General features: G+C 34.2%; 3 protein-coding genes and 1 non-coding gene across 8 annotated transcripts; 2 read left to right on the forward strand and 2 right to left on the reverse strand.

The window, feature by feature from the left end:
- Positions 1 to 5321: 5321 nt before the first annotated feature.
- Positions 5322 to 9401, reverse strand: PHOX2 (Octicosapeptide/Phox/Bem1p (PB1) domain-containing protein / tetratricopeptide repeat (TPR)-containing protein). Of its 3 annotated transcripts, none has more exons than XM_020370834.3 (2): positions 8030 to 9401; positions 5322 to 7957 (listed from the first exon to the last, which is right to left on the reverse strand). In XM_020370834.3, the coding sequence occupies exon 2, from the start codon at positions 7925 to 7927 to the stop codon at positions 5615 to 5617; it is 2313 nt and encodes a 770-aa protein (XP_020226423.1). In that variant the 5' UTR covers positions 7928 to 7957; positions 8030 to 9401; the 3' UTR covers positions 5322 to 5614. The 3 variants fall into 3 exon arrangements, with proteins under 3 accessions (XP_020226423.1, XP_029129309.1, XP_020226422.1); XM_029273476.2 differs by having other exon boundaries at positions 5322 to 7931; positions 8030 to 9400; XM_020370833.3 differs by having other exon boundaries at positions 5322 to 7940; positions 8030 to 9393.
- LOC114916597 (small nucleolar RNA snoR111) lies at positions 8515 to 8646 on the forward strand. Its single transcript, XR_003805154.1, has one exon. It is a non-coding gene; the product is annotated as a small nucleolar RNA snoR111 (small nucleolar RNA).
- Positions 9402 to 10037: 636 nt separating the features above from the next.
- Positions 10038 to 14043, reverse strand: LOC109809353 (inositol diphosphatase DSP4). The gene is made up of 5 exons (XM_020372634.3): positions 13356 to 14043; positions 13160 to 13253; positions 10740 to 10797; positions 10604 to 10647; positions 10038 to 10516 (listed from the first exon to the last, which is right to left on the reverse strand). The coding sequence occupies exons 1-5, from the start codon at positions 13562 to 13564 to the stop codon at positions 10331 to 10333; spliced, it is 591 nt and encodes a 196-aa protein (XP_020228223.1). The 5' UTR covers positions 13565 to 14043; the 3' UTR covers positions 10038 to 10330.
- A 5362-nt stretch (positions 14044 to 19405) lies between these two features.
- Positions 19406 to 24717, forward strand: LOC109808596 (EH domain-containing protein 1). 3 transcript variants are annotated; one of them, XM_020371647.3, is made up of 16 exons: positions 19414 to 19796; positions 19889 to 19968; positions 20169 to 20237; positions 20335 to 20392; positions 21264 to 21319; positions 21415 to 21454; positions 21535 to 21605; positions 22099 to 22212; positions 22535 to 22637; positions 22745 to 22794; positions 22917 to 23045; positions 23141 to 23392; positions 23487 to 23566; positions 23897 to 24023; positions 24228 to 24371; positions 24441 to 24717. In XM_020371647.3, exons 1-16 carry the CDS (start codon positions 19712 to 19714, stop codon positions 24624 to 24626), a joined length of 1644 nt encoding a protein of 547 aa, XP_020227236.1. In that variant the 5' UTR covers positions 19414 to 19711; the 3' UTR covers positions 24627 to 24717. The 3 variants fall into 3 exon arrangements, with proteins under 3 accessions (XP_082932049.1, XP_082932048.1, XP_020227236.1); XM_083075923.1 differs by lacking the exon at positions 24228 to 24371 and having other exon boundaries at positions 19406 to 19796; XM_083075922.1 differs by lacking the exon at positions 22099 to 22212 and having other exon boundaries at positions 19412 to 19796.
- The last annotated feature ends 1142 nt before the right edge of the window (positions 24718 to 25859 follow it).

Here is a 25859-nt window from a genome sequence, read left to right on the forward strand (position 1 = left end):
GAAATAGACATCTACTATGAAGGGAAAGAGCTCCCGAAACATGCCGACAAGAAGACAAGACTTTAGAGGGCCCAAAAGCACAAATTAAGTATTTTTTTTTTTTGGGCGTTCCAGAATTGGAACGGGCCGTTCCAAAATCGGAACGGGCCGTTCCAAGGTCCAGAACGGGCCGTTCCAAGGGTCCAAAAAGGCCAAAAACCTTAATTTGGAACGGGCTGTTCCGAAATTGGAACGGCTGTTCCTAACCGGAACGGGCCGTTCCTACATCTGGAACGGGCCGTTCCAAGGCTGTTCCGGTCTAAAAAATTGGGTGTTATTCTCAATACTGGAACGGGCCGTTCTGATTTCAGAACGGGCCGTTCCAGTATTGAATTTCTCACACAACGGCCATGTCCAGAACGGCCGTTCCGATTTTGGAACGGGCCGTTCTGGACCCCTTCCCGAAGTCTATAAATAGACGTCTGGGGCACAGTTTTCAAGGTCGAAAAATTTCGTCCAGTACTCTTCAGAGCTCGAAATTTTTTCTCGCTCTCTTCCCCCTCTCTTTTGTATTTCTTAAGATCTGTGAGACACCTCTGTAGTGTGAAAGGTAGCCAAAAAGCACCTTCTTGATCATCATATTCGAAGATTCAATTCATTTGGTATCGTTCTTTTCTTAACTTCTTTTTTTTCTTTTATTTATTTATTTATTATTATTATTATTTTATTTTTGTTTGTTTGTTTATTTATTTTTGCTTATTGTTTGTATATAGTGAATACGATTTGTTGCCTTTAAGATTATTATTTAAAAAAAATATTTAATATACGACCAATAATAATGTTAATTGAATAACATTTTTATCTTTAACATTATTAGGTCCTGGGGTTTAATGACTAGTCATTTGCTAGCTTAAACTCTCATATATGAAATTTCTTTCTAAAGAGTAAAGATCTGTTGCAACCAATAACGTTAATTAAATAGCATTTCTATTTTTATCGTTATTGAAGGGATTTATTGATTAGCCATTTGCTAACTTGGATCCTTGTGCAAAATTTATTTCTTTAAATAAAAATATAAACATAATTTTTCTTATGTACATTTATTTTTATGGTTAATGATATTAATTGAGTAGAACTTCTACCCTTTAATATCATGTAAATCATAAAAGTTAATATAATACTTATTCATTGTCCTACACTTTAAGCATAATTTAGTATCAACAAATAAAAGTCAATAACATGGATTGAATAGCAATTCTATCTTTCATGTTATTGGAAGGGTTTATTAATTAGCCATTTGCTAACCCAAATCCCTATAATTTTCTAATAAAAATAAAAAAGGAGGCATCTCAGATTAAAGAAAATATATCTCACATACGTTTTTTTTGAGGAATAAATTAAATATTTATAAATTTATATAATGTTGCGCAATTAATTAAAGGTACTGTTTTACAGGCGTTGTAGGGTGCTAATACCTTCCCTACACGTAATCGACTCTCGAACCCAACTTTAATTTTAAAGATTATCCTTTAAAGGGTTTTCCAATGTTTTTCCCTTAAAATAAAATATTGGTGGCGGCTCCATTGAATATAAAAATGTTAGCGTCATCCCGTCGTGATCCCGGTTACGACAATGGGCATATAAGGGCATTCCTTACTTGGATTTATTTTAGGCTGTTGGGTCAAACTTCGATATCGATATGAAGCAAATAACTTGGGGGATTTACCAAAAAGGTCAAGCCTTTTTTTAATGTACACCATGAGGTCAAGCTAATAACTTGGTGAAAAAGGTAATTATCACGTAATTATTTAATATGTTTGAATACAAGTTAAAAGGATTTTTAAAAAATTTCTAAAAAAAAATAAAGAGTATTTTTCAATAGAAAATTTTTTGCTTTCAAAAGTACCCAAATAAACTCTAAGTCATTAATTAATTAATTCAATAACTCGATTCTACTAAGTAATATTATTAACATCTAATAAATAAAAGGAAATTTTTTTATTATTAAAAATTAAGCTAATATTATATTGAAAATCAGGAGACATGTATAAATAATACTTTTCATAAAATATCTTTCTATTTTTATTCCTTAATCAGTATTCCTTTTTGTTTTTGGCGAGCTTAATCAGTATTTTAAAAATATTTGTTAATGTATGTCTTATTTTTATGGATCTTTTAAATTTGATCCAAATTTCAACATGTGTTTTTCCCATTTGTTCATCATACATACTTTGAAGGTTTTAATGTTGTATTTAGGTCAATAGATGTGTTATAGGCAAACCATTAATTTGTAACTTCTCTGTCCTTGTCAAGTTCTATTGCCACAGCAGTTTCTTTTCTAATGCTTTATTGGGTTTTTTGTCATTGGTAATTCTTGCAAAATTTCAAGTTTCCTAATTTTTAGGAACCGAAAGGTGCGGAATAAAATAATATGACCTATTATCAATCCCTTTGAGTAAAGAATGATGTGCTATAATATGGTGTATTTGGAAACACAGGAATGCATATTTACATAAAAGTCAAGTTTTTGACTTTAACAAAGTAGTTTAGGACGTTTTGTTTTTTTCATGAACTTGATTAAAGGAGTTGACAAAAAATTTTACATACTTCTTTAGTCAATAAAAAAATTCACCTAGAACTTATTTATATAATTAAAATATATTTTATTAAGTTTGTTTGGGAGGATTAATATTTCTTATTTATCATTTGTTGGAGTATGTTAATTATCTTTATATTTCTGGGTACTTCTAGTGCTTATTTCTTAATAAGTTTCTTTTGCTGACAAAAAAAAAAATCAATCCCTTTGACATTGGAAAACAACCAAACAAGAATGTTGATAATATTAAGAATCCAAGGTTGGTAGGAAAGCATGATGGTTGGATTTGCAAACCAACCCTGAACGGCTTACCAACAGTATCACGATTAGTGTTGGAAAAAAGTAGGCCAATATAGTTGATTCGAGAGCTAACAATAGACTATGGTTTCAAAATGTTTAGTCTGATTTATAAAAGGTGCATGGCCAATTTCATCTAGTCATAAAATCATCAATTGGGACCACAAGTGAAGGACCATTTCATTACTAAATCTGGCCACTTCCTAGCCAAAGCTGCTCAAATTACTCAGTATCCAGTTGGATCCGTTGACAATGCACGTGAGTCATGATAATTGATGAACATAACAAGGAAATGTAACAACAACGTAGAGAACAAGGCGAGTAAAGTCGTCTATCGAATTGCTGGGTTAATGTTTTTTTTTCCACCTAGAGTATTTGTAACCGGTAATCACCAAGTATATTTTGTTTGTCTCAGTAAAGTACCTATCGAATTTTGTTTTTGCAGGAAATTAGATAACATGTGCACTCCCATTACGAGCAACAGCAAAAGGTTCCGACTTTTTGTGACACAAGAGTAAATTAATAGAATGTGGGTAATGAAAGCGACTAAGGAAGTTCAGATACCCAAAGCCGTAGAAGACTTGAAGATATAAACTAAATGCACCTCTGACTTTGAGTTCTACTTAAGTTATCATGCACTGGATGCCCAATTAGGAGACAAACCTACCAGACACTACAAAGTTATTTTGCATTTTCATATTTCGGAAATATTGATTTCACAGAAAATTACCGATTATTATTTATTAAAAAAAGCTGATAAAATAAGTGACTATTTTTCTGACATAAACTGAACCAAAACACAGGTTAAGCACGTGATGTGTGTATCTAACATATATCATTAAACATTCAAGCTACGGATCAATTGGAAATTTAGTACAAACAGCAACAGAACAGAACAAAACAGTATATTAGATGAGGTTGATTACATGCTTTCATCTCACTTGTTGAAGCTGACAACATAGATCACAGGACATTATTCTACCCACTTAGAAATATATTTCTCAAAAATATTATTAAATAAAATTATTCTTGACATTTTTCTTTAGTGTCCTTAATTTCTCAAAAATTATAAATCTGAAATCAGAAATTTAATACATTGACAAATATATTTCGTTAGCCCTTACCAGGTTGCTCAAATGGATTTAGGAGGGGGAGGGGGCCAGTGCATTAAGAATAATAATAATAACAAAAATAAAAAATAAAAAAGAAGAAACACGATGTTTAAACTATACAACTAAATATGCAAAGAGATTATACAAATACGACAGATGAAATTCCATTTTTAGAAGACAATTACGGAGAAAAATAAGTGACGATTTTGTTTTTGACAATTAAAGAACTCATTTGAGAAAGCAAAATATCAGGGACTATCTCCCATGTTTTACAACTTGGGAAATACCAACATTGCACGTAATCAAAGGGCTATAAGCTGAAACGTGGAAGATATTCATTCATAGTTACCTGTCTAAACCCATGTCACCACACAATCACAAATCACACCACCAAGAAATCTGACCTATTTGTCACAACCAATCTGTTCGTCAACGCCACGACTCTCCACTCAAGGTCATATTTGGATTTGAAGACAAACCGTTCGCAACGCTTGCAAAATCTTTTTCAACGTCATTGTTTATAATAGTGAAGCAATAATTTGCATAACAAATTTCGAAAAAGTGGTTATGAATAATCCCTTAAGAATTCTGAGCCTACAGACATCATTTATGGATCTTAGATTTTTTTTAAAAATAAAGTTAAACACAAGTCTAATGATCATATAAATTTGTCAAAAATGTTTTTATATTTTGCTCAAAAATTAAAAAAATTGTACATTAACAATATTATTTAAATTTAAACAAAAATGTCCCCAAACTGCTTTATATTCTTTTTACGAAAAAATTGTTGGCTCAAAAGTAAAATAAAGTTTCATCTACCAAAGAAAATAATAATAAAGTATGTTTTTAATAAATATTATTATACCTGATACCGAAAATCTAGATAAGAACTCTAACTATTTAAATATAACAAATGTAAACACCATCCCATACAAGTATTTCAAAGCTGTGCCTACGACTTGATCTCAGCCATACCATATAACAATTAACAACTAACATTTGCCTATCAAAAAAAAAAAAAAAAAAAAAAAAAAAAAAAAAAATATATATATATATATATATATATATATATATATATATATATATATATATATATATATAGCAAATGTCTTTAAATATACAAGTGGTGAGATTTTATCAAACTTTATTTATTAATTGGCAAATATTCAAAACTTTACTCACCGTCTCAAATGCTTATGACTAACCTCTTTTAATGATCGAAACAAATTCAAGACAACCCCATATAACTTCATGTTATATACTCGGCAACACATTCAGCATTTTAATAAGACCAAACAAAACAAATGTCAGAACTTGAGCAAGTAGGCAATCCTCGATTAAGTGGCATAGGCACTACGAACATAGCAAGTGAAATTGATTAATGGAAATTCATATTGTGTAAATCGTGTTAAAAAATAATCTCCCTTCATTAGATCGCTCAGAACTTCAGAGAAAAGAAAAAGAAAAAAAAAACAGAACTATTTAGTTAAGGCACCCTTTTCAATTTCTGTTTCAAAAAATTAGATATCCCTTCGGAACTCTCAAAGAGAAGGATATTCTTTGTCCGGAGTCTTCATTCAACACTCAACTGAACAGATGTAAAAGAGATTTCAAAGCCACACCATTGATTTCATACTTGATTAGCCTTATTGATCTCTGGTTTAACAGTCTTATTGTGCTGCGCGTTCTCAATCTTTTTATCATCTCCATTTGAGCAATGATTCTTTAGAACCATTGAAATATCTGCCTCAGAAGCTCCTGCAAGCTTAAAGCGTTCAGTTGCAGCATCCAGGTTTTCCTTCCATCCACTCATTCCCAATTTGCATTCAACTTGTGATCGTTCAAAAAGCATATTACCCCAGAAGAGGTGAATTTGCGATCTCATGACAGCTGCTTGCTCGGCAGCTTCTTCTGGAGATATATCACCCTGACCTCCAACACTGGAGGACTCACCTTCAGTAGCACTTCCTTGTTTCTTTCTTCTTCTCAATAATTCTTCTTTTTTGGTTGCATTTGGGTCTTTTAGCTCTTTTGCTCTCTGTTCCTCCAGTTTCTCCCACATATCTGTTGCAGCTTTCATCTTCTCCTCTGCACTGTCAAAAAGTTGAAGTGTCTCCTTAGAATCCCAGCCTGATAGATCTATCTTCTTAGCAAGTGCAAATGACCAATGAAGTTTAGCCATTTCAAATTGTTGCTGCCCCAGAGCCAACAGTCCCTCATAAAAGTCTGGTTTGATTGAGAGTGCTTCCTCATATTTCTCTCTTGCCAAAGAATACTTGTCCTTGACCCAGTCATAAGCCACTTGAAGCTGCTCTGCCACGACGTCCTTCCCAGCAGACTCATCCAAGGGGATCCGCTTCCTAGCCGCGCACATGTGAACATTACCCCAGTTGAAAAAAGCCAAAGCAGCAACCTCCTGAAACTTTGAAGCAGCCTTGTCAAATAAATCCTGAGCCTCCTCACTAGTTACTGTTTCCTCAAGTGCCTCAGAACAAAGCTCCATCCCAAGCTCATGCAAGTCAATATGAGCATCTGGATCAATACCAACATGTGAGCGAAAAAGCTGAGCAAACTCAAACAACCAGTCATCCATCTCCACTTCTTTGCATTCCGTATCTCCTGGCTTCTCCTTTGGAGCATCCTTCCCAAACTTATCAACCTCATTATCAGGAACTTCAGAAACAGATTCACCAAGGGAAGAATGTGATCCACTCTCATCTCCCTTGATCCCTTCATTCTCAACTGGTTTCTCTTCCTCTTCTTCCAATAAAGGTGGCTCCTGCTCGGGGCTAACTTCAACAATATGAAGTCTCAGCATTGAAACAGAATCACTTTTATCTTCCCCAGGTTCTTTCACAAGATGGCTATCAGCACCAGACTCTGCCAATCTGAGTTCATCAGTACAAGTTATAGTAACCAAATCACCATCGCTATCCTGAAACTTGATCAGAACAGAACTCGACGAAGGAAATCTTTTGCTTACTGTATCTCTTAGTACTCTAAAACTGCAATTGACTGGCATCTGGGCAAGCCTAATGTCATGATCATAAACAAGCTTCAATGGTCTCCACCGAATTGCAACCTCAGAAAGCTGCCCATGAATGGTTGATGAGTGCTCCTTGTGGTCTGCCTTTTTAGCATTAGGCTGCTTTGCAGAACCATTTGAAGGCTTCAACACCACCTTGGGCAACTGAGACTTGGCATCAGGACCATTTTCAGTGGGCAAAACTGGCTGGGACTTGTCTATCTTGTTATTGTTAGGCAAAACGCCAGATCCAACAGCTGAATTGGGTCCTTTCTTTGCGGCAGGGCGGGCTGGTAAACACGGCCCTAATCCAGCAATAGGGGCACCACGGACAGCCGAAGCACCAAGGGCAGCAGGGGAGGGCCGACTGTGGAGATCCTGCTGGGCTTCCTGGCGAGGCCCCAATGCAGTCCTCAATCTCTGGGCAATCTCCAAAGCATCGCGGTTACTGGGATCAGCAGCCAACAAGAACTGCACATCTTGCACAGCCATCTCATACTTGCCAACCGCCTCGAACGCCCGAGCGCGGCGAAGAAGGGCCCGAACAAAGCGGGGCTGAACCTGGAGCGCCATGGTGCACTCAGCAATGACAGCTTCATAATCTATGGGCTTCATCTGCATCAAACACGCCGCCCTGTTGCTGTGGAAAACGGCTCTATCAGGGTGCGTTTTGGGGGTTAGTCGAAGAGCACTCTCGTACTGTTCAAGAGCACCCGCATAGTCCTTATTCTGAAACCTCTTGTTCCCTTCCTCTTTCAGCTCATTCGCCTTCTTCAAAAATATCGACGAGTCCAACAACTCCGCGCCACCATTGGCCGTCGCAGCTGCTGCGGCGGTTGAACCAGAATTTTCAGCTGCACCGCCTTGGTTGTTTGCGTTCGAACCGCCCTTCTTTCTTCTACCCCCTGATTTCCCCATACTACTGCCCTTCCTACGCGCGATTATTTACTAAAATTATCGTTCCAACGAATGAACCTAGGGCAAAATTAACAACAGAGAAAGGGAAGTAGTTACACTTACCGGTGAGAAGCTGCACCAAAACTCCGATATTGCCAGTGGAAGACTCTAGAAGAAGAAGGAGATAGCGTGTGTGATTAAAGAAACAAAAGGTGCAGTGGGAGCTTAGTTTAGTTAGTTCAGTGGTATTTGTTTTGAGAAGTGAAATGAGAGAACTTGGCATGTCTGAAACCCTAGCCTATATCAACCGTATATTCGCTATTCTCAACCGTTTGATCTGATCAATCGTCTTCTCGACCGTCTATATCAAGCACGGTGTAATTTTAAGGGTTTAGAGGTATTTTGGTAAATAAGTGAGGGTGGAGGGCCAATTTTGTCCAGTAGTAATAGCAGGTTAGGGTTTGTATCCAACTGACCACTCTATAAATTGCGCCTAGGATATAAGCTTCATTTCAATTTGCATAAGATGTCGACGGCGGAGAAGGACAAATGGTTTGTAAAATTTGTTTGATTTTAATTTTGTGGAAAAGAAAGGCCTCAATTGTTTTTATTAGAATGAAGAGACTGTTGAAAGTGTCTCTGTCATTATTTGATCACTGAGGTATATCAAGCCTAACGGGCGAGTCATCGTTTCGATCGCCCTTTCTGTGATTGGCGAATCGATTGTTCCTCGTCTACATTTATTTTTCTCATACCTTCAGTATTTGTTTATTTTTTTATTTTTTTTTTCATTTACTGGCGTTTCTCTGCCCAATTTATTGTTGTGTTTGGGTGAATGCTTTGAAAAGTTGGAATTGGAAGTGTGTCGAATAAGGAAGTGCAGATGATGTGCTAAAATGACCAAAATTTCTTCACTTTGAACCGAATGGAGATTTATATCCATGTGGACTCTGTTCCATCGCTGATGCACCTTTGTAACATTCTAACTTCACTAATTATAGAATTCAAAATGCATCTGGTAGGTATTATTCTTCTGCCATTGATTGACAGTCGTTTAGATATTGGTTGTGCTGAGTACTGTCAAAACCCTTCCTTTTATCCTGAATTTGAGTCCCTTGTTACTTTAACTCGCATATGGTTAATTTAGATTAAAATGCATATCATTTTATCTTGTGAATTTCGTAGTTTATTCCATTGTAATGTAGTGATTAGGTGCATTCAACTACAGTTTTAGTTTCTGTGGGGAAACAGAATGGTGGGGGCAGAAATCATATTTATCGGGCACACTTTAATGTAAGATACCTGGTTTTGATCGAAGAAGATAAAACGGGGTAAGATAGATATACCTCTAACCAATTAAAAAAAAAGTGAGCTTTTTTAATCTATTGAAGTTGCTAAGGACTCTTTAAAGATGCAAATGAGGGAGCATATTGGTTGATTATGTCAAAACACATGATCAATATGGAGACTTCATTTTCCTATAAATGCATCTGTTGTGAATATCAATGGGCAACTTCTTCAACCATCCCACCGCCTTTTCATTCGTTTTAAATGCACACCTAGACACCAAATTCTAAAAAATAGAACAGAACAACTCCCATAACGAATCTAAAGTGTGAAATCAACTAAACTGAACAAATTAACTGAACAAATTAGGGTGTGTAATGTTTTTTTTCTTGAGATGGTGTAAAATATACATCCTGAATGTAGGTTAAATTAACGTGGCATTTAAATTTAAATTGTCCTTAGGTACACATTTCGATTTTAGCTTTACTTTAACTCGATTTATACTAGAAAAGATATTAAAAGATCCAAATAGGTACAAGAATAAATTCCATGATGAAAAATAATGATTTTAAATTCTCTGAATTCATTATAACAAAGAAAAGTTCAATTTTCTCTCTACTTAAATTAGATAGAAAAAACATACATGAGTAAAAATAACTTGTATATTCTAAGAAACTATTTTGCACAGTCATTTCTCACTCTCTACCCTTTTCTAGGCTTCATGAGATGAGAAGATTATGTTTAAAGTTTTATACATATTATAAAACACTAATTATTGGCTTTTTCCGTAAGAATTTCCGGGTTTCAATCAAGGCATAAATACTTGATCACTTTAGATGAAGTGTTTCCATAAATACTAAAGCAACTTTTTTTTATTTTTCACGAGTCAAGCTTCAGACTCATTTCCAATCCTTCACTACTATCCAATCCCCGACACAACATAATTCGGTAGATTGGTATCCAACATTGAAACAGGAAAGTATACGTAAGGAAGCAGATCTCATTAAAATTCCTACTGATCCTGCTCTAATTTTTGGTGAAGAAAGATAAACGACTAGTCATTATACTTCACTTCATCATGGAAATATTCCATGGGAGGAAGCAGTAACTTTCTATAGTACCCCGTTATTCCAGGTTCTATTTCCTTGAGCAAGAAAATGACAGTGGGTGGTGCTTCAAACCAGAGATATCAAACAATTCGATGAACCTCTGATCTGACACTCTGGCTTTGGCACCTGCAAATCTTTGGTACTCATCAAAAACAGATGACAGACACCACCTCTGCAATCTTCTTATGCATCCCACAAGACAACCAGTGCGATGCTGTTCATGGAAAATCACTGAACAATTGGAGATTAACAGTTCACATTATTAATAAAACGATTCGAAGAAAATAGAAATGGTGCATACCTTCCCTCGTTTACAATGAATCAGCAGGGGGTGATTCTTAACATCTGGAGAAAGAAAAACATGAAACAATTAGGTCGATATATCAGTGAACAAGCTTTACTATATTAGAATGGTGAAGTACGAGATTTTGTAGTACCGAGGGCTACTTTCAGGGCTTCACGAATTGTATCATTTGGGATGTTGACAAAGGGTTCCTGCCCACAGTATTTGAAATTTTGAATCAGTTTTGCAGAACTAAGTTTTTATCAAGATTTCCTCAATCTTTCACTATTTTTTTCCAGCCTTGTCTGGCATGCAGGCAGAAGAAAGCAATTAATGGGAATGGGAATTGTTATCATTCAATTTTAAGGGAGATAACCCAATGCGTTACCATAGCATAAGGACCAATTTCAAAAGAAAAAAATAAAGGGCAATTCCAGCATAGGAGACGCCTCCAAACTCCTGCTAAAGATTGATTTCAAAGGAAAATAAGGGTCTGCACTGAACAAAGTCAGCTACAAGAATGGTGACTACCTTGGTGTATAACTTAACGTGGCCAGGCTTCCCACCCACCTGGTGTCATAGCATGGAACATGTATTGGAAATAGAATCAGTTTCAATTCTGCCATCACGTATGTCATTCCTCAACCCCAAACTTTTGCCACATTATTTGAAACAAGCTCTAGAGTCTAGACATAAAGATCAAATTCATATGAACAGAAGCCTCTTAAAGCCATCTGTCTAGCAAGTCAAGCTTCTAAATCTGGTTTTAGTATGAGGTGGATTATACAGCTAATATAGATGTTGGTAGGCAGCGGCAAAAAGGTTAATCTGTGCTAAACATCTTAAATGAGGCAAGACTTAACCAAGGGCAATGAATAACTTATATGCTTATTCTGAAATAGCTTTATGACAGAGGATGAAGCAAAGAATAAATTCTAGAACTGTTTTGGAACAAAGGACAAAGGGTGGATGGTTGCTGTCCATGAATTGAATAGGAATATGGGATGTTTAGCTAGGATAAAGGGACAGAAGCTGCAAGTTTTCCAAGATTGGCTTGAGGAAGAAAATAAAGGGAACCTATAGAACTAGAAATCATGCAAGGTGAAAGGCAGAAAAAACGCACAATTACAAGCTAAAACCCATGACAACTAATTTAATTGTAGCAGTAACGTGTAATATAGAAATGTTTTCTTAGTTGACAGAGCAAGAGCAAACACAAGTATTAAAATTTGATTTTCTACAAAGGATCTTGCAGGGAGGGGGATTCAGTGTGTTCAATTAAGCTTTATCCATAAAATAGTTTATCGATCTTGAAAGAAAGAAGAATTGAGCAGTAGTTAGATCATGAAATTACTAAATTTAGTTTGACTAAATTCTTAACTGGAAGTAAAACCAAGTAATTCTTCCAAAGAATTGATCCATAAAATCTAAATGAACTTTCCCTCCGAATCCAGAGAAACAAAGCAAACTGTACTAGCTAACAGTATCCTCTTTAGTTCAATTGAAAATTACTATGAATTGGTCTAGTTTTTCAGATAAATTAGTTTACTTTCAAAATGGAATTGGGCCTGAAACTGATGAGAGACATCCCTACGAACCTGTAACAGAAATCAAATACTTGCTACCAGGAGCATTGAAATTCACAGCCATTTGAAAAAGCCAAAATCACAGAAATTGTTCTCAAAATGAGCTGTACTATAACAATCAACTGATTCAATTGGATAACCAACACGAGGCTAAAAAAAAAAAAAGACATTGCCGAGAGCTGTAAGTGAAGGTGCACAGCCTCTTGGCCCATATTAATATAGTGCAACACATAATTATAGTGAATACCATCAGATAAGGCATGAATGCCATTACATAAATGATATAATTAGTTTATTCCCCCGATGCATCACATATTCACATCCCTAGACCATCGTATATTGCAGACGCATGCTCATTCTTGGATTTGCAATCGGTGTTAGTTATCTTAAACGCTTTTGATTTTATTGTAATTCAATTGTATAGTCTGTATATATCATCTGTATATATAATTTGCATGTTTATTCTATACTTAATAGTCTAAAAGTTTAGTCTATATATGTATCATTTGATGATATAGTCTTTAGGTATCTTTTATATACTTTAGTCTGTTATCATTTATTACTCTATAAATACGTGTTTATATTAATGTTCATTAATAAGAGAGATGAAAAACTTCTATTCAGATTTCACTTTCTTTCTATTACGAGTATATGCATTTCTGTGTGTCATCCCAAACGGACCTATTTCTTTCTCTTCAAATAAGTAATTGAACTGTTTCGAAGCACCATATCGCAAGATAAAAATAACATCAGAAACTAACATTATAAAATTATACGAAATCTGCCAAAATTGGATTGGAAAAGTACAATAAATTGGAGAAAGAATCATGCAAATACGCAAGACTTGGAATCAAGTTACTCCAGTTAATTGCCAGACGACAAGAACATCAAGAAAGCAAAATTTAACAGACAAGAATTAAAAAGAAGCATACGAGAGTACAAATACCAACGATGATGAGGATTCAGAAAAGAGAGGAATAATACAAACCTTACAGCCGTCGATCCCGAATTGATAAAGCCTAATTTCGTTGGCCTTCAAGAATTCCAATGTGGACTCTGGATACGGTTCAGGACACAAACATCTGCAACGAAATATACAGTAGCATTATATGCATACGGATCCCTCGATGATACTCTGAAATTCAGAAGGAGAAATAGAAGACGAAAAGGAAAACGTAACTCACATTACGGAACGGAGACGGAGGGATTTCAAGAATCCGAAGTTGGCGGAATTGGGAAAGCCGGACCTAAAAATGCCGTTGTCGACCATGGCGAAGTTGAGCGGCGGGACGAAAATGTCCTCGGCGTCAGTGTCGGCGTCGGAGAGGGAGTCCTGCGGCGGCGAAGCGTCGGCGGCGAGGGGCGGTTGGACGTTATAGTTGTCGAGCTTCATGGTTTTGGCGCGAAAAACGTGAACAGTGTGGAAAGAGGCGATAGATGGAGCGATTCACGGGATCTCCAGGTTTCAGGATCTGTCTTGTTAATGCAAATATGAAATATATATATATAGAGAGAGAGAGAGAGAGGCAGCGTGGTGAGTTTACAGAGAGAAGAAAGGAGGAAAAAAGAAAAAGGTAAGAGGATCTTTGATAAGATGCTTTCAAGTCTGGTGTGTGATGACTTCAGACAGAGACGTGTACAAACAGAATATGCTGAAATCGGAACCCACAATGAAAATACCAAACCCTCTCTTTACCCAATCCAACCCTCTCATGTGTTTTTTTCTTTTACTTTACAATTTGGACTATGACTCTATGAGCATCAATGGATTGGAGAGTTGGACTGGATTCCAGACTTGATCCACCTGTACCTTTGTGCGGTGCTGCCTGCTTCCTCTAAAGAGAATCCATACGCATAGCCTAAGTGGAACAGAAATAAAGACACAAGATCTGTGGACAACATTTTAATCCAATAAAAACTGCCTTTTTAATCTTTAAATTACAGTCAAAAAATTTAAAATAAATTGTCTTTAACGTGATTTTGTAATTGATTTTAATAAAATTGAAAACTAATCTAAATAAACACTAATTTATTAATACATCTGGTTCTTTGATTATGATGATCGTTGACTTAAATAAGGATTGACTTTTTTTTTGTGAATAAATAAGGATTGACTGATTCATTAGAAAAGCCTCTGGCTCCTCTACTGTGCTTCTGCATCTCCGGCAAGACAAATACCATATAGAAGTGATGAGAGTAAACAAGAGAGAGAGACAGCTTAAAAATGAAATAAAAAAATTGAAAATAAGAGAGAAATAGAGAGGTAAGAGAGGACTGGAGAGAGGAGTTATATTATATCTCATATAAAAAAAATAGTAAATTGCAAAAATTATAATTATATTTGAAGTCTAATAATTACTTTAAAATTATGTTTACCATTTTTTTTTATTAGTTGACATGGTAAAACTTTTTACTCTATCGATAAAAATTAAACTCAAACTAATTTTTGTGAATATATGTATTTTTTTCTACTTTTTTTCAAACCACTTATTCTCTGTATTATATTATCCATCTAATTTCCTCTTGACTAAATAGATCTCCATGTAACACATTTTACGAAAAATCTTTCAATTCAATTTCAAATAACATTGTTCTAAAAGCTGTAAAAAAAATAACATTGTTCTAAAATAAATGTTTTAAAACTAAATCTCCGATTATCACACAATGTACCGTAAGATTTCTAACTTTGATTTCAGTCAAGAATTACAATGGTGTTTGTTTTCTTTTTTATTCTCAAAACACAGTAATTTTCTGTCTCTCATCCAAAAAATTTATAGTTTTTAAAAAATTACAAAAACAAAAACACGAAAAATTACAAAAACAAAAACAAACACAAAAACAAGAAGTACATGTGAATCGTGCAATAATAAGAATTGAGTTGATTTTCTCTCTCTCAAAACTATGGATCCCCTTTTCTCTCTATACAATGTTCGTTTTCTTCACATTATTAGAACAAAATTCACTCGATGAATAAAATATAAGAAGAAAAAAATACAATTAATGGAACAAAATAAAAAGACAATTAAACCAATTCTGGATTAGAAGAAAAAGAGTCCATCTTTTGTTTTTAGTGTTCAACATAATAAAAGAAGCTTTATAACCATCGATTTATTTTATTTGGCCATGTCCTCCGATTTCTCGTTTGAAGCTTGTGCACCTCGTCAGTAGTCACTACAATTATTGCTCAGCCGCTATTCCTGTCTCAATTCTCGATAATATAATGGTAAGTGTTTGTGGTTCTTACTATATATTCTCTACTCTAAATTCTGATTAATGGGGGTGTTTAAACATGATAAACTAGTTCTTCCTCTTTTCCATGTTTCTCTTTTGCAATAACCATAGTTTTTAAACGTGCGACTTCTGTCTCTCTAAAGCAAATGAAGAATTTTAACCACTTGTTAGCTAGCAAGACCCAATGAGTAAGTATAGAGAATCAACATATCCATCATATTTAGAATTAATTAAGAGTAAGGTCTGAGATTTAAATGTCTCTAACCCTTGATCCCGAGTCCTCTCACTAATTGTTTCCAAATGGCAGCATTCTCATGTCCCAAAGTTTTGTAATTGGGATACTGATAACATCCCATACGCAGTATATTTTGATAACGCACGCAATAAAAGGCCCCTTATAAATCCGAACGACCCAGATGAAAATCCAGAGGGCTTCAATCTATGCATAAGAGGAGTTGAAAAAACAAAAAAGTGATAAAGCAGTGAAGGCTTCTACTCACATGCCCTCCTATAGTACAAGTTCTATAGAACAAATAAGCCAAAATGAAAAAAGCAATTCCCATTATTCTGTCATTCAGAGAGTGAAGTCAGATTCCAGAGGTAGTTCCATTGATAGGAGCCAATCCCTTAATGACCACGTGGTATAAGTTCTCTCATTCTCTTAAAATTTCTGTCAATAAAAGTACCTTGTGAAATATGAATGGTTATATTATGTGGTCAATGGTCACATTGGCTTTTACTAAGCGCATCTCCAAATGGAAGCAACACGCTTCATGCATTGAAAAGTGTAAAAAGTGATTTTCAGTATGTTACGTCAGTATTAAACAACTGAAACACAAATTTATACTAATAATAAAAAATTTTAAGAAATTTAATTTTTTTTTTAATTTTAAGTCTAGCGGCTCTTTTTTTTTTTCTCAACCATCACTTTTTTTTCTTACTCTCTATTTTTCTCCGTCTCATTTCTTCCTTTCTCATTTTTCATTTTTCTCCCTCTCCTCGCCACCCACTTTTCGGCGTTTCTGTACGACGTGCTGACCAAGATCGTTGTCTCCTTCGACGGTCCCAACCTCCATGCAGCGTCGCTCGTGTGCTTCATCTGGTGGGAGCTGTTGCGGGAGGCCATGGTGCTGCTCTGGTGGGGGAAGCGCTTCAAGTACGGTCGCCGCAACGTCCATTCTCGCCATCAAGGCTCTCAATGCCTTCAATAAAGCTATCGCGTGCGGCTTCACCCCTCACTGTCAAACACCACGCCTCTGCCGTTAACCCCACTCTTGTCGTCAAACCTCGTGCCTCGGCCATCAACCCCGCCTCACCCCTGCCCTACTAATCTCTTTCCCAACCAAATTCTAGTAAGCAACAGTTGCTTGCAGAAACAACTCTCCTTCATTTTCAAGCAATTCATATTGTCACGTAGGAGTGTTTTAATGGAAAGAAACTGTCCCTTGAAACAAGAAACGACACAAGCAACTCCCATTGGAGTTGCTCTAATCACGTTTATGGGTTGTGTTGGACAAAAGCATGCATGAAGCAACACTAGTACCAGAATTTGGTGCTTATTGGGATGTCACAATTCCTAATCTAGGAGAAGGATATAGTGTTATATTCAACGAAATAAGAAAAGAAAAGTAAATTGCATCTCGCCACATCCCTAGTAAGACTTCATCGCTAAACAACTGTTCTAATATCCATAATCAATGTAGCAGACACTGCTCCATATTATCTAAGGTAATTATTAATTAATGTTACTTCCTAAAGCAAATTTTGCCTAATGTTTGGGGGGAAAAATAAAAGAAATCATAATGAGAATATTTATTTTAACATTTTATTATCTTCTCTTATAAAAATCATCCAAACTTGTTCTATATATTTGATTGAAAGTTGCAAAAAGAATGATGCATGTCATGATATTAAAATTCTTTATAAATGAGAAAGAGTTCCTCTGTTGATTCGTCTAATTTGGCTTTGATTATCTAAATTAAGAGATGATGATTTGCAATCTACCCTTATAAATATTGTCATCATTTTTCTACAATGCTGGTGCTATTTGTTTTCAAGTGATAGCATATGAGTATTGTTGGGATACAAACAAGTTTCACATCCATAAAATAAGACAAGAAATAACAACTTATATGGCACAAAGCGTGAGGACTTAGGCCCAAAGCGGACAATATCTCATTATTGTGGAGTATACTTGTGTAATAACCTTATAAAAATAACCCTTATACAATATCCTCTCAGACAAACATCACAAAATAATCCCATCAAGTATGAACCCAAGTTGTCATTTGTGTTTTCACATGGGAGCTCTCAACCTTTAAACTTGACAACTTCATTCTTTTTCGTGCGTTAGACTTAATAATCTATGTTCAAGAACTAAGAAAAACTCATTGTGTTGTTCAGTGTAAATTCCTTATGTGGGATGTGTTTTCTGACAACATTTAACAATGATTGAGAAGCCCTCTGGATAATGACTAAAAGCAAAACCGTGAAGGCTTAGGTCCAAAATGGACAATATCTCATCATTGTGGAGTATGTTTGTGTAATAACCTTATAAAAATAACCCTTATACAATATCCTCTCCGACAAACACCATAAAATAACCCCATCAAGTATGAACCCAAATTGTTGTTTGTGTTTTCACATGAAAGCTCTCAACCTTTAAACTTGAAAACTTCATTCTTTTTCGTGCGTTAGACTTAATAACCTATGTTCAAGAACTGAGAAGAACTCTTGTTCAGAGTAAATTCCTTATGTGAAATGTGTTTTCTGACAACATTTAATAGAGATTTGCGGTATGAATTACTATAATTTAGTAAAGTGTCAAACAAAAATTAAATAGTCGACAAAACAAATATAATAGTTGGTTGATCCAAGAGGAAAAATCTTAAATAATGCTTAACATTTTTTCTTTTGATTTCTCAAATATTTATATAGATTAATATGGAAGCTAATTAAGATGCTAATTTCCTATAATAGGTACTAAAGTAAAAGTTCTCTTTCAACAATTTTTTTAAATATATATTTTGGCACTAAATTCAAATCCACGTACTTAAGATAGATTTAATCGCTTTTATTCATGACTAACATCTGTTGGGTGTTCAATTATCAATATTTAAATTATTACCAATATTTAACCTTTATATCTAAATTAAATTTTAATAATTTTTAAAATATATTATCGATAATTAAAATTTATATTACATTATAGTTTAAATCATTATTATAGATTTAAAATATAATTATATATTTAATTTTTTATTTATTATAAACTTTAAATAAATTAAAAACATTTTCTTGGCCAATAGAAAAGAGACATTCTTGTGCCTCCACATATTTTATTTTTAAAACATTAAAAAAAAAAAGAAATAATTTAGGTTACATAACATTGATTAGTTTTTTTCATTAGTCAAAATTACAATAGTGAGTAGTTTACTATTGAAGAAAGTAAGTAATTTAGGATAGTTATAAAAAAATTGTATAATTTAAAATATGTATCCTCTATATATATATATATATATATATATATATATTCTCATATTATTTTTAAGGTTTAATTATATTTTTTATTCTTATAAATTTTATCTTTTAATTTTTATAATTAAAAATATTTTATGTTAGTTCTTAGATATACTATTTTTTTAACTTTTGTTATCTATTATTATAGGGATTAAAAGAAAAAATTTATATAATTATAGGAATTAAAAAAAAATTATACAATTAAAGTATTAAAAAGAAAAAAAAATTATGTGATTATAAGAACTAAAAGTAAAAAAAAAATGATATATTTTATATTAAAAAAACTTAATTTTAGAAAGTTAAAGGTAAAACTTATGAAACAATTGAGACCTAACAAATTAAACCAGTTTTAATATATAGATTAAAAAGAACTTTCATGAATGAAGGAGTATGCAAGAATATGTCAAGAAAGTGTGCATATATTTGTAAAAGGGAGAAAAAAAAAAACTAACATTTGGTTAATGGACCAGAACTGGGCCCCAGGAGCTGCAATTCAAAAGTTCAAAACGCCTAGAAAAAGAAGCGTAGCCGCAAATCCAGAGTCCAGAGGCAGGGAGTATCCTGTTGTGTAAAGTAAAAGAATTAATAAAGCACATTGGTACCCCGCTAATCCCAATCACAATGACTCTCATCTTGCGTTAAAAACGGACTCCATGACATACTAACATGTATCGTAATCTTTTGAAAAATTGAAAAGCAAATGAACTCTCAACTCAACAAACTATGTGCAATCCGTTGAGATCGAACGTGAGTTGATTGCGTTGTTTAGGGATCATTCACTTTTTCCAAGATGAAAACGGTATCCGATTGGATCGATTCGTGTTCCAAAGAGCAACTGAAGACATACCAGGAATGGTTCAACTCAGCCGATTCAGGTTTTGCTACTTCGCTTCTTTTCATTCTTCATTCCGTCTCGCAAACGAATTCAACCGATTTTTTTTTATTTTTTTTTATTCTTTGATCGTAGATGGAGACGGTCGTATGTCTGGGAACGATGCAACCAAGTTTTTTGCTCTCTCCAACCTATCTCGCTCTCAACTCAAGCAGGTGTATATTCATTCCTTTTTCTTATTCTTCATTTTTCAATTACCAATAATAGGTCATCAATTTTTATGTCATTCTCAAATTAAGTGACAGGAACTCATAATTTTCCTATTATAATCATTCTTCATAAGTTCAGTTGCCTTAATTGTATTTTCGGTTTTAGTATGAAATTTAATCGATACTTCCTTATTTGTCCTCCATAGATTTGGGCAATCGCAGATGTCAAAAGACAAGGATTTCTAGGTTTTCAAGAGTTTGTTATCGCAATGCAGGTTTGAAAATTTTGAAATATGGACTCTTCGTTTTAATATGTGGCATCTGATCATGTCAGCATCTGACTTTAAATTGAATGCTTGTTGTAATAAACAGCTCGTTGCCCTGGCACAGACAGGATATGATATCAACTCAGATATCCTTAAAACTGAAAGTAAGTTCACTAATGTAATGTCCTCCATGCCTGTTATTTTTTTTTTTTTTTTGTATTTAACTTTACCTTATCAGATGTTTCCACACTTTCTTGTGGAACGTGTTCAATATGCGGTAGTAAGGATGCTTAGGTGAGGTCTCGTGATCTCTTTTATATGCTTGTTGTGAATCAGTTGGTGTGATACTAGGCATCAGTGTGTGACCCTACAAGGGTGAATTAACTAATATATCATATATGTGAAAGAAAGTTCATTCACTTCGTTGAGCTTTTATTTCTCAAGTTCTATAATTTAAATTTTAAGGAATATTGGAAGAGCAAACAAAATTGAGATAATATGTTGGTCTTGATACGTACAGAAATGGACAACATACTAAACTTCTTAAGCCACCTAAACAGGGAGGGTTTTGGTCTCAATTTTAGTATTGGTTTACAATATTGATGCGCCTCTCTCTCTCTCACATATACAACACATATCTATATATTCCCTCAGTCTCATGATAAGTGTCGTCCTAATTTATTTTACGAACCAAGAAAACAAATAGATGAAAGAGAATAAAGATTTACAAAATTAACCTTATAATTAACTCTCTTTGCTAAAAAGATGTAATTCAATAACTACTTTCTAAATAATATTATTAGGGGTATAGATGGTAAAGAAGTAATTAATACTATATTGAAAAATTAACATGTCCTTTATTTTGAGACTTATTTTTTCTTCTAACATAACTTATTATGAAATGATGGGAGTATTATCTATTGCATTCAAAGAGACAAATTTCCCTTTTGTCTAACTTCATTGTCAATATACTTTGTATTATTTAATATTCTCTCTTTTCAATGCATTTGATTATTCCATTTCTTTTTATTTCAGTTGACAAGGAAAATATTCAATGTCCAGTTATGGAAGGGCTTGATGCTTTAATAGCAGTAAGTGATGTTTTTTATATCTCACTTTGTCTTTATCAATTAAATCATATTATTGTTGTTGATCTTTTTTAATGTCTTTTCCTTGTATTTTTCAGAAGACAAAAAGTTTGAAAAATGCCCAACCTGATGCATTTGGTTAGACTTGTACTTTTAACATTCATGATATTGTTTTGTTTAACTAATATTAATTACATTATTTTATTGATAATATGTAGGGAATGTAGGGACTTCTCAACCTGAGTCTTCGCCACTCAATTCATGGGCTTCTCAAAAGTCTGTAAAGAAAGTGAGTCCCCCAAATCGAAATCGCATGCCCATTTTGACAAGAATAGGTGCTTTGCTTTTATAAAAATGTAGAAAATGAAAGGTCACTTTGGTTATACAGGTGAACAACCAATATGTGAAAATGACGTAAAATTTTGTATATTCAAGTGAAGACTGTAATGAAGTAATGATATTAATTTTCTGGTGCAAAAATAACAGGACACCTTTTAATTAGTGATTTTTTTAAAATAAAAAATAAACACTTTAATTATTTTTTGAGGTGGATGCATCTAGACTTGATAGCGATCCTGCTTGCATACATTCGTTGCCTTGACAAATCAGTTGATGCATACTACAAGGCAATATTCGACTAATTCGAGCAATGTGATTACCAAGTGAAAAATATTAAGAATATGCATTATGAACTTTTTTTTTCAATCTCTGTTACATATGGCCTTGCTTTAATTCAGTTGGCTGCCCAATATATTCTGATTATAAAAAGTTTGGTCTGTTAGTTACCTTCGAGTGCGGTTACATCAATAATTGACGGCTTGAAGAGATTGTATGTGGAGAGGCTAAAACCATTGGAGGTCACCTATCGGTTCAACGATTTTGTATCTCCATTATTGGTTAGTGACATATACACCCAATATATAAATAACGAGTTCTAACAACACTCTAAAACTCTCTTTCTAACACTTTATTTACTATCAGTTGAAATTTATTGAAAATCACAAATTTTGATGGATATCAAAATTTATAATTTTTAATAAAATTCAGTCAATAGTAAAGAGGGTGTTACAAAAGTGTTAGAGAGAATATTACTAGTGCTCCATATAAAAAAAAAATGCTAATTTGTGTCAATTGCACGTGTGTTAATATTAATTAGCATGACATATTATTCGTGTAAATGTGAATTAAGTTTAAGAACGTCTGTGGTTTGTCTTTCAGGCCAACAGTGATTTTGATGCTAAACCAATGGTCATGCTTCTTGGTCAATATTCCACAGGGAAAACAACCTTCATAAAACATTTGTTAAGATGTGATTATCCAGGTTGGTTGAGTTGAAGATAATCTAGCAGCTGCATTAATTGAAATCCTTCATGCATAGAATATAAACTACTTCGTTGATCATATGTCACCTTCTAATTCTTTACACAGGAGCACACATTGGACCAGAGCCTACAACTGACAGATTTGTTGTTGTCATGGTGCCATACTCTTTTTCTTTTCGTAGTATTAACTTTGAAAATTATTAATTTGTTCCCTTCTGTTCATTTGTGCTTTGCTTGTGCTTACGGAGGTTCAAAGTTGAATAACTTTTTACTTGTAGTCTGGTTCTGATGAAAGGAGTATTCCTGGAAACACGATAGCTGTTGACGCTTGTATGCCTTTTAGTGGCTTGACAACTTTTGGTACTTCATTTTTGTCCAAGTTCCAATGTTCTCAAATGCCACATTCAGTGAGTTTTCTATATATTTCCAATTCCATTTTTTTCTCCGTGGCCACTGTTTGTCATTTCTTTGTCCTTGAACTTGAAGCAATTTTTTCTTTAAGCTGCTAGATGAAATAACATTTGTGGACACTCCTGGTGTCCTCTCTGGAGAAAAGCAAAGGACACAACGAAGTTATGACTTCACTGGTGTTATATCATGGTTTGCTGCAAAATGTGACCTGATTCTTCTCCTATTTGATCCCCATAAACTTGACATTAGTGATGAATTTAAACGTGTAATTGGGTCTTTACGTGGTCATGATGACAAGATACGTGTGGTATTAAATAAGGCAAACCAAGTTGACACTCAACAAGTAAGACAATATCAGCAGCTTAATTTAAACCTGATCTAAATAAACGTAATTTACTTTTTGGCTTACTTTCATACCTCGTGTTTTAACATTGTAGCTCATGAGAGTTTATGGAGCATTGATGTGGTCTCTGGGTAAAGTTCTGAATACTCCAGAAGTTGTGCGAGTATATATTGGGTAGGTTACTAATTTTTTAAATACAGCTAGCGTTTCGTGCTATATTTACAATGGCTCAATTTAAGTATTTAACAATTCATTTAAGATTGTACTGTCTTGTTGCAGTTGAACATCTTAAGATTTTTATTCAATCTCAGTATGACCACTTGATCTCTTATTTTTTACCTTTATTTTAATCATTTTATTTTATAGTTGAAAGTTGAAACATTTAAATGCATATAATTTGCCAATGCTTCACATTGCTTTCACATCACATCCATCGATTCCTTCTTCAATTAAATTGACATTCTTCGGCACTGTAAATTTATTCTACTTTCTTTTTCTTCGCAGCTCATTTAGTGATAAGCCTTTAAATGAAGCCTTTGTTGGCCCATTAGGACATGATCTCTTTGAGAAGGAACAAAATGATCTCCTTGCAGACTTGATAGATATTCCAAGAAAGGCATGCGACAGTCGGGTATGGTCCTTTTTTCATAATAATTTTTTACCTGGTATAATGCCAACAGGTGAATTATGTGCATATGGTAGATCACTGCAAGCTTATACTTACCAGTAATGCTTTATATCCTCCTACATTATCTTCCTAATAATCATTCTAATATTTGCTTGTAATATATTTTTTTTTCTGGTTTTAAAATCTGATGTATTTGGAATTGTACAGATCAATGAATTTGTGAAACGTGCTAGATCCGCTAAAATTCATGCATATATAATTAGTCATCTTAGGAATGAGATGCCTACTATGATAGGCAAAGCTAAGGCTCAACAAAGGCTTATAGATAATCTTGAAGATGAATTTAGAAAGGTATCCGAATTCCCCTTCTGTTTCCCATAAATTCTTAATTCTTATGATATATATGATCTTGCTAAACAGGTTCAAAGGGAGTTTCATCTACCAGCTGGTGATTTTCCCAATGTAGAAAACTTCAAAGAGGTTTTGGGTACCTATAGCATTGACAAATTTGAGAAACTAAAGCCCAAAATGATTCAAGCCGTAGATGACATGCTTGGATATGAAATACCAGAGTTATTAAAGAAATTCAGAAATCCTTATGATTGAACTATTAAAATGTTTAAATATGTTGTCGATTTTGTGATGAATTTTGTTTGGTTAAGATTCTTTAAAAATCGTGGATTAATTCATGTTTCGATGTCTATTGCCTGTACCCCTTCTCCAATCCATAGTGAAAATTAATAAGAATGGTCGAGTTTAGAAAATTGACCTTGTCTAATATGCCTCAAACTGAAGGACTTTGCTCCTCGCACTCCATCAACTGCACTTCCTCCACGACCACGAGTCTAGTAGTCCACCCCATTTGCAAAATCTCCATGGACCCAACCTTTGAATTTTCCTCTCCACCGTAAAAGAAAGATGGATGACCTGTTCTTTTCAAGACTCTGCCATTGGAACATGTTGGGTACAGCTGCACCGAAAGGAAAAACTTTCGGTGGTTTTTTAATTAAAAAGCGGGTCCTACATAATAAAATAATATTAAAAGTTTAGGAGAAATTACGAAAATGCCATTGGGACTTTCTTATAAATAGGGAAGCTGAAAATCATAATTTTCATCCCAAATCTTCTTCTCTTCTCTCTTCCTCTCTTATACACCTTAAGATCTGTTCTCGGTAGTAGTAGTCTCCTAATTCAAAGGAGTAAGTTACAGAGAGAGAAGTGTTGTAATTTCCTCCCTTTCAGTAAATAATATTTTTACTGTGGTTATTTTCTCCCTTGTCTCTTTTTTACTCATCTCTTATTTTAGCTGTGAGTAACTATTAAGCCTACTCTGGACCTAACAGTGGTATCAGAGCCACTAGGTTGTTTATTATTCCGCTGTGGTGTACATTGGTATAGTATCGGAGAAAATTCTTAGTATGCTCTGTGGCTGCAGTATTGTCTGATCAGTCACATCAGAAAAGAATTATTCTTGTTACTGGATTTTATCATTGTTCCAGTAGGCGGTACTATTCTAGTGGAAGTTACTTAAGTTGGTTTAATAGAAGAAATTATGGCAGCAAAGTTTGAGATAGAGAAGTTCAACGGGAACAATTTTTCCCTGTGGAAATTGAAGATAAGAGCAATTTTGAGAAAAGACAACTGTCTTAAAGCAATTGAAGGCAGGCCATCAGATATTACTGATGAAAAGTGGAGAGAAATGGATGACAATGCTGTTGCCAATTTGCACTTAGCAATGGCTGATTCAGTTTTGTCGAGCATAGCAGAGAAGACAACTGCAAAGGAGATTTGGGACACGCTCGTAAAATTATACGAGGTCAAGTCACTTCACACCAGAAT

Source organism: Cajanus cajan, chromosome 5, assembly GCF_000230855.2.
Source record: "Cajanus cajan strain Asha chromosome 5, NIPB_CcT2T_4, whole genome shotgun sequence".
Lineage (NCBI taxonomy): Eukaryota > Viridiplantae > Streptophyta > Magnoliopsida > Fabales > Fabaceae > Cajanus > Cajanus cajan.

Bases quoted from the DNA above. Each gene is read 5' to 3' on its own strand.
- PHOX2 (XM_020370834.3), bottom strand. From the start codon at position 7,927: ATGGGGAAATCAGGGGGTAGAAGAAAGAAGGGCGGTTCGAACGCAAAC.
- LOC109809353 (XM_020372634.3), bottom strand. From the start codon at position 13,564: ATGAAGCTCGACAACTATAACGTCCAACCGCCCCTCGCCGCCGACGCT. The intron at 13,254-13,355 runs GTGAGTTACGTT...ATTTCGTTGCAG, and splicing joins CTCCGTCTCCGTTCCGTAAT to ATGTTTGTGTCCTGAACCGT. The intron at 10,648-10,739 runs GTACTACAAAAT...TTCTTTCTCCAG, and splicing joins AGCCCTGAAAGTAGCCCTCG to ATGTTAAGAATCACCCCCTG.
- LOC109808596 (XM_020371647.3), top strand. From the start codon at position 19,712: ATGAAAACGGTATCCGATTGGATCGATTCGTGTTCCAAAGAGCAACTG. The intron at 19,797-19,888 runs GTTTTGCTACTT...CTTTGATCGTAG, and splicing joins GTTCAACTCAGCCGATTCAG to ATGGAGACGGTCGTATGTCT. The intron at 22,795-22,916 runs GTGCCATACTCT...TTTTACTTGTAG, and splicing joins ACAGATTTGTTGTTGTCATG to TCTGGTTCTGATGAAAGGAG.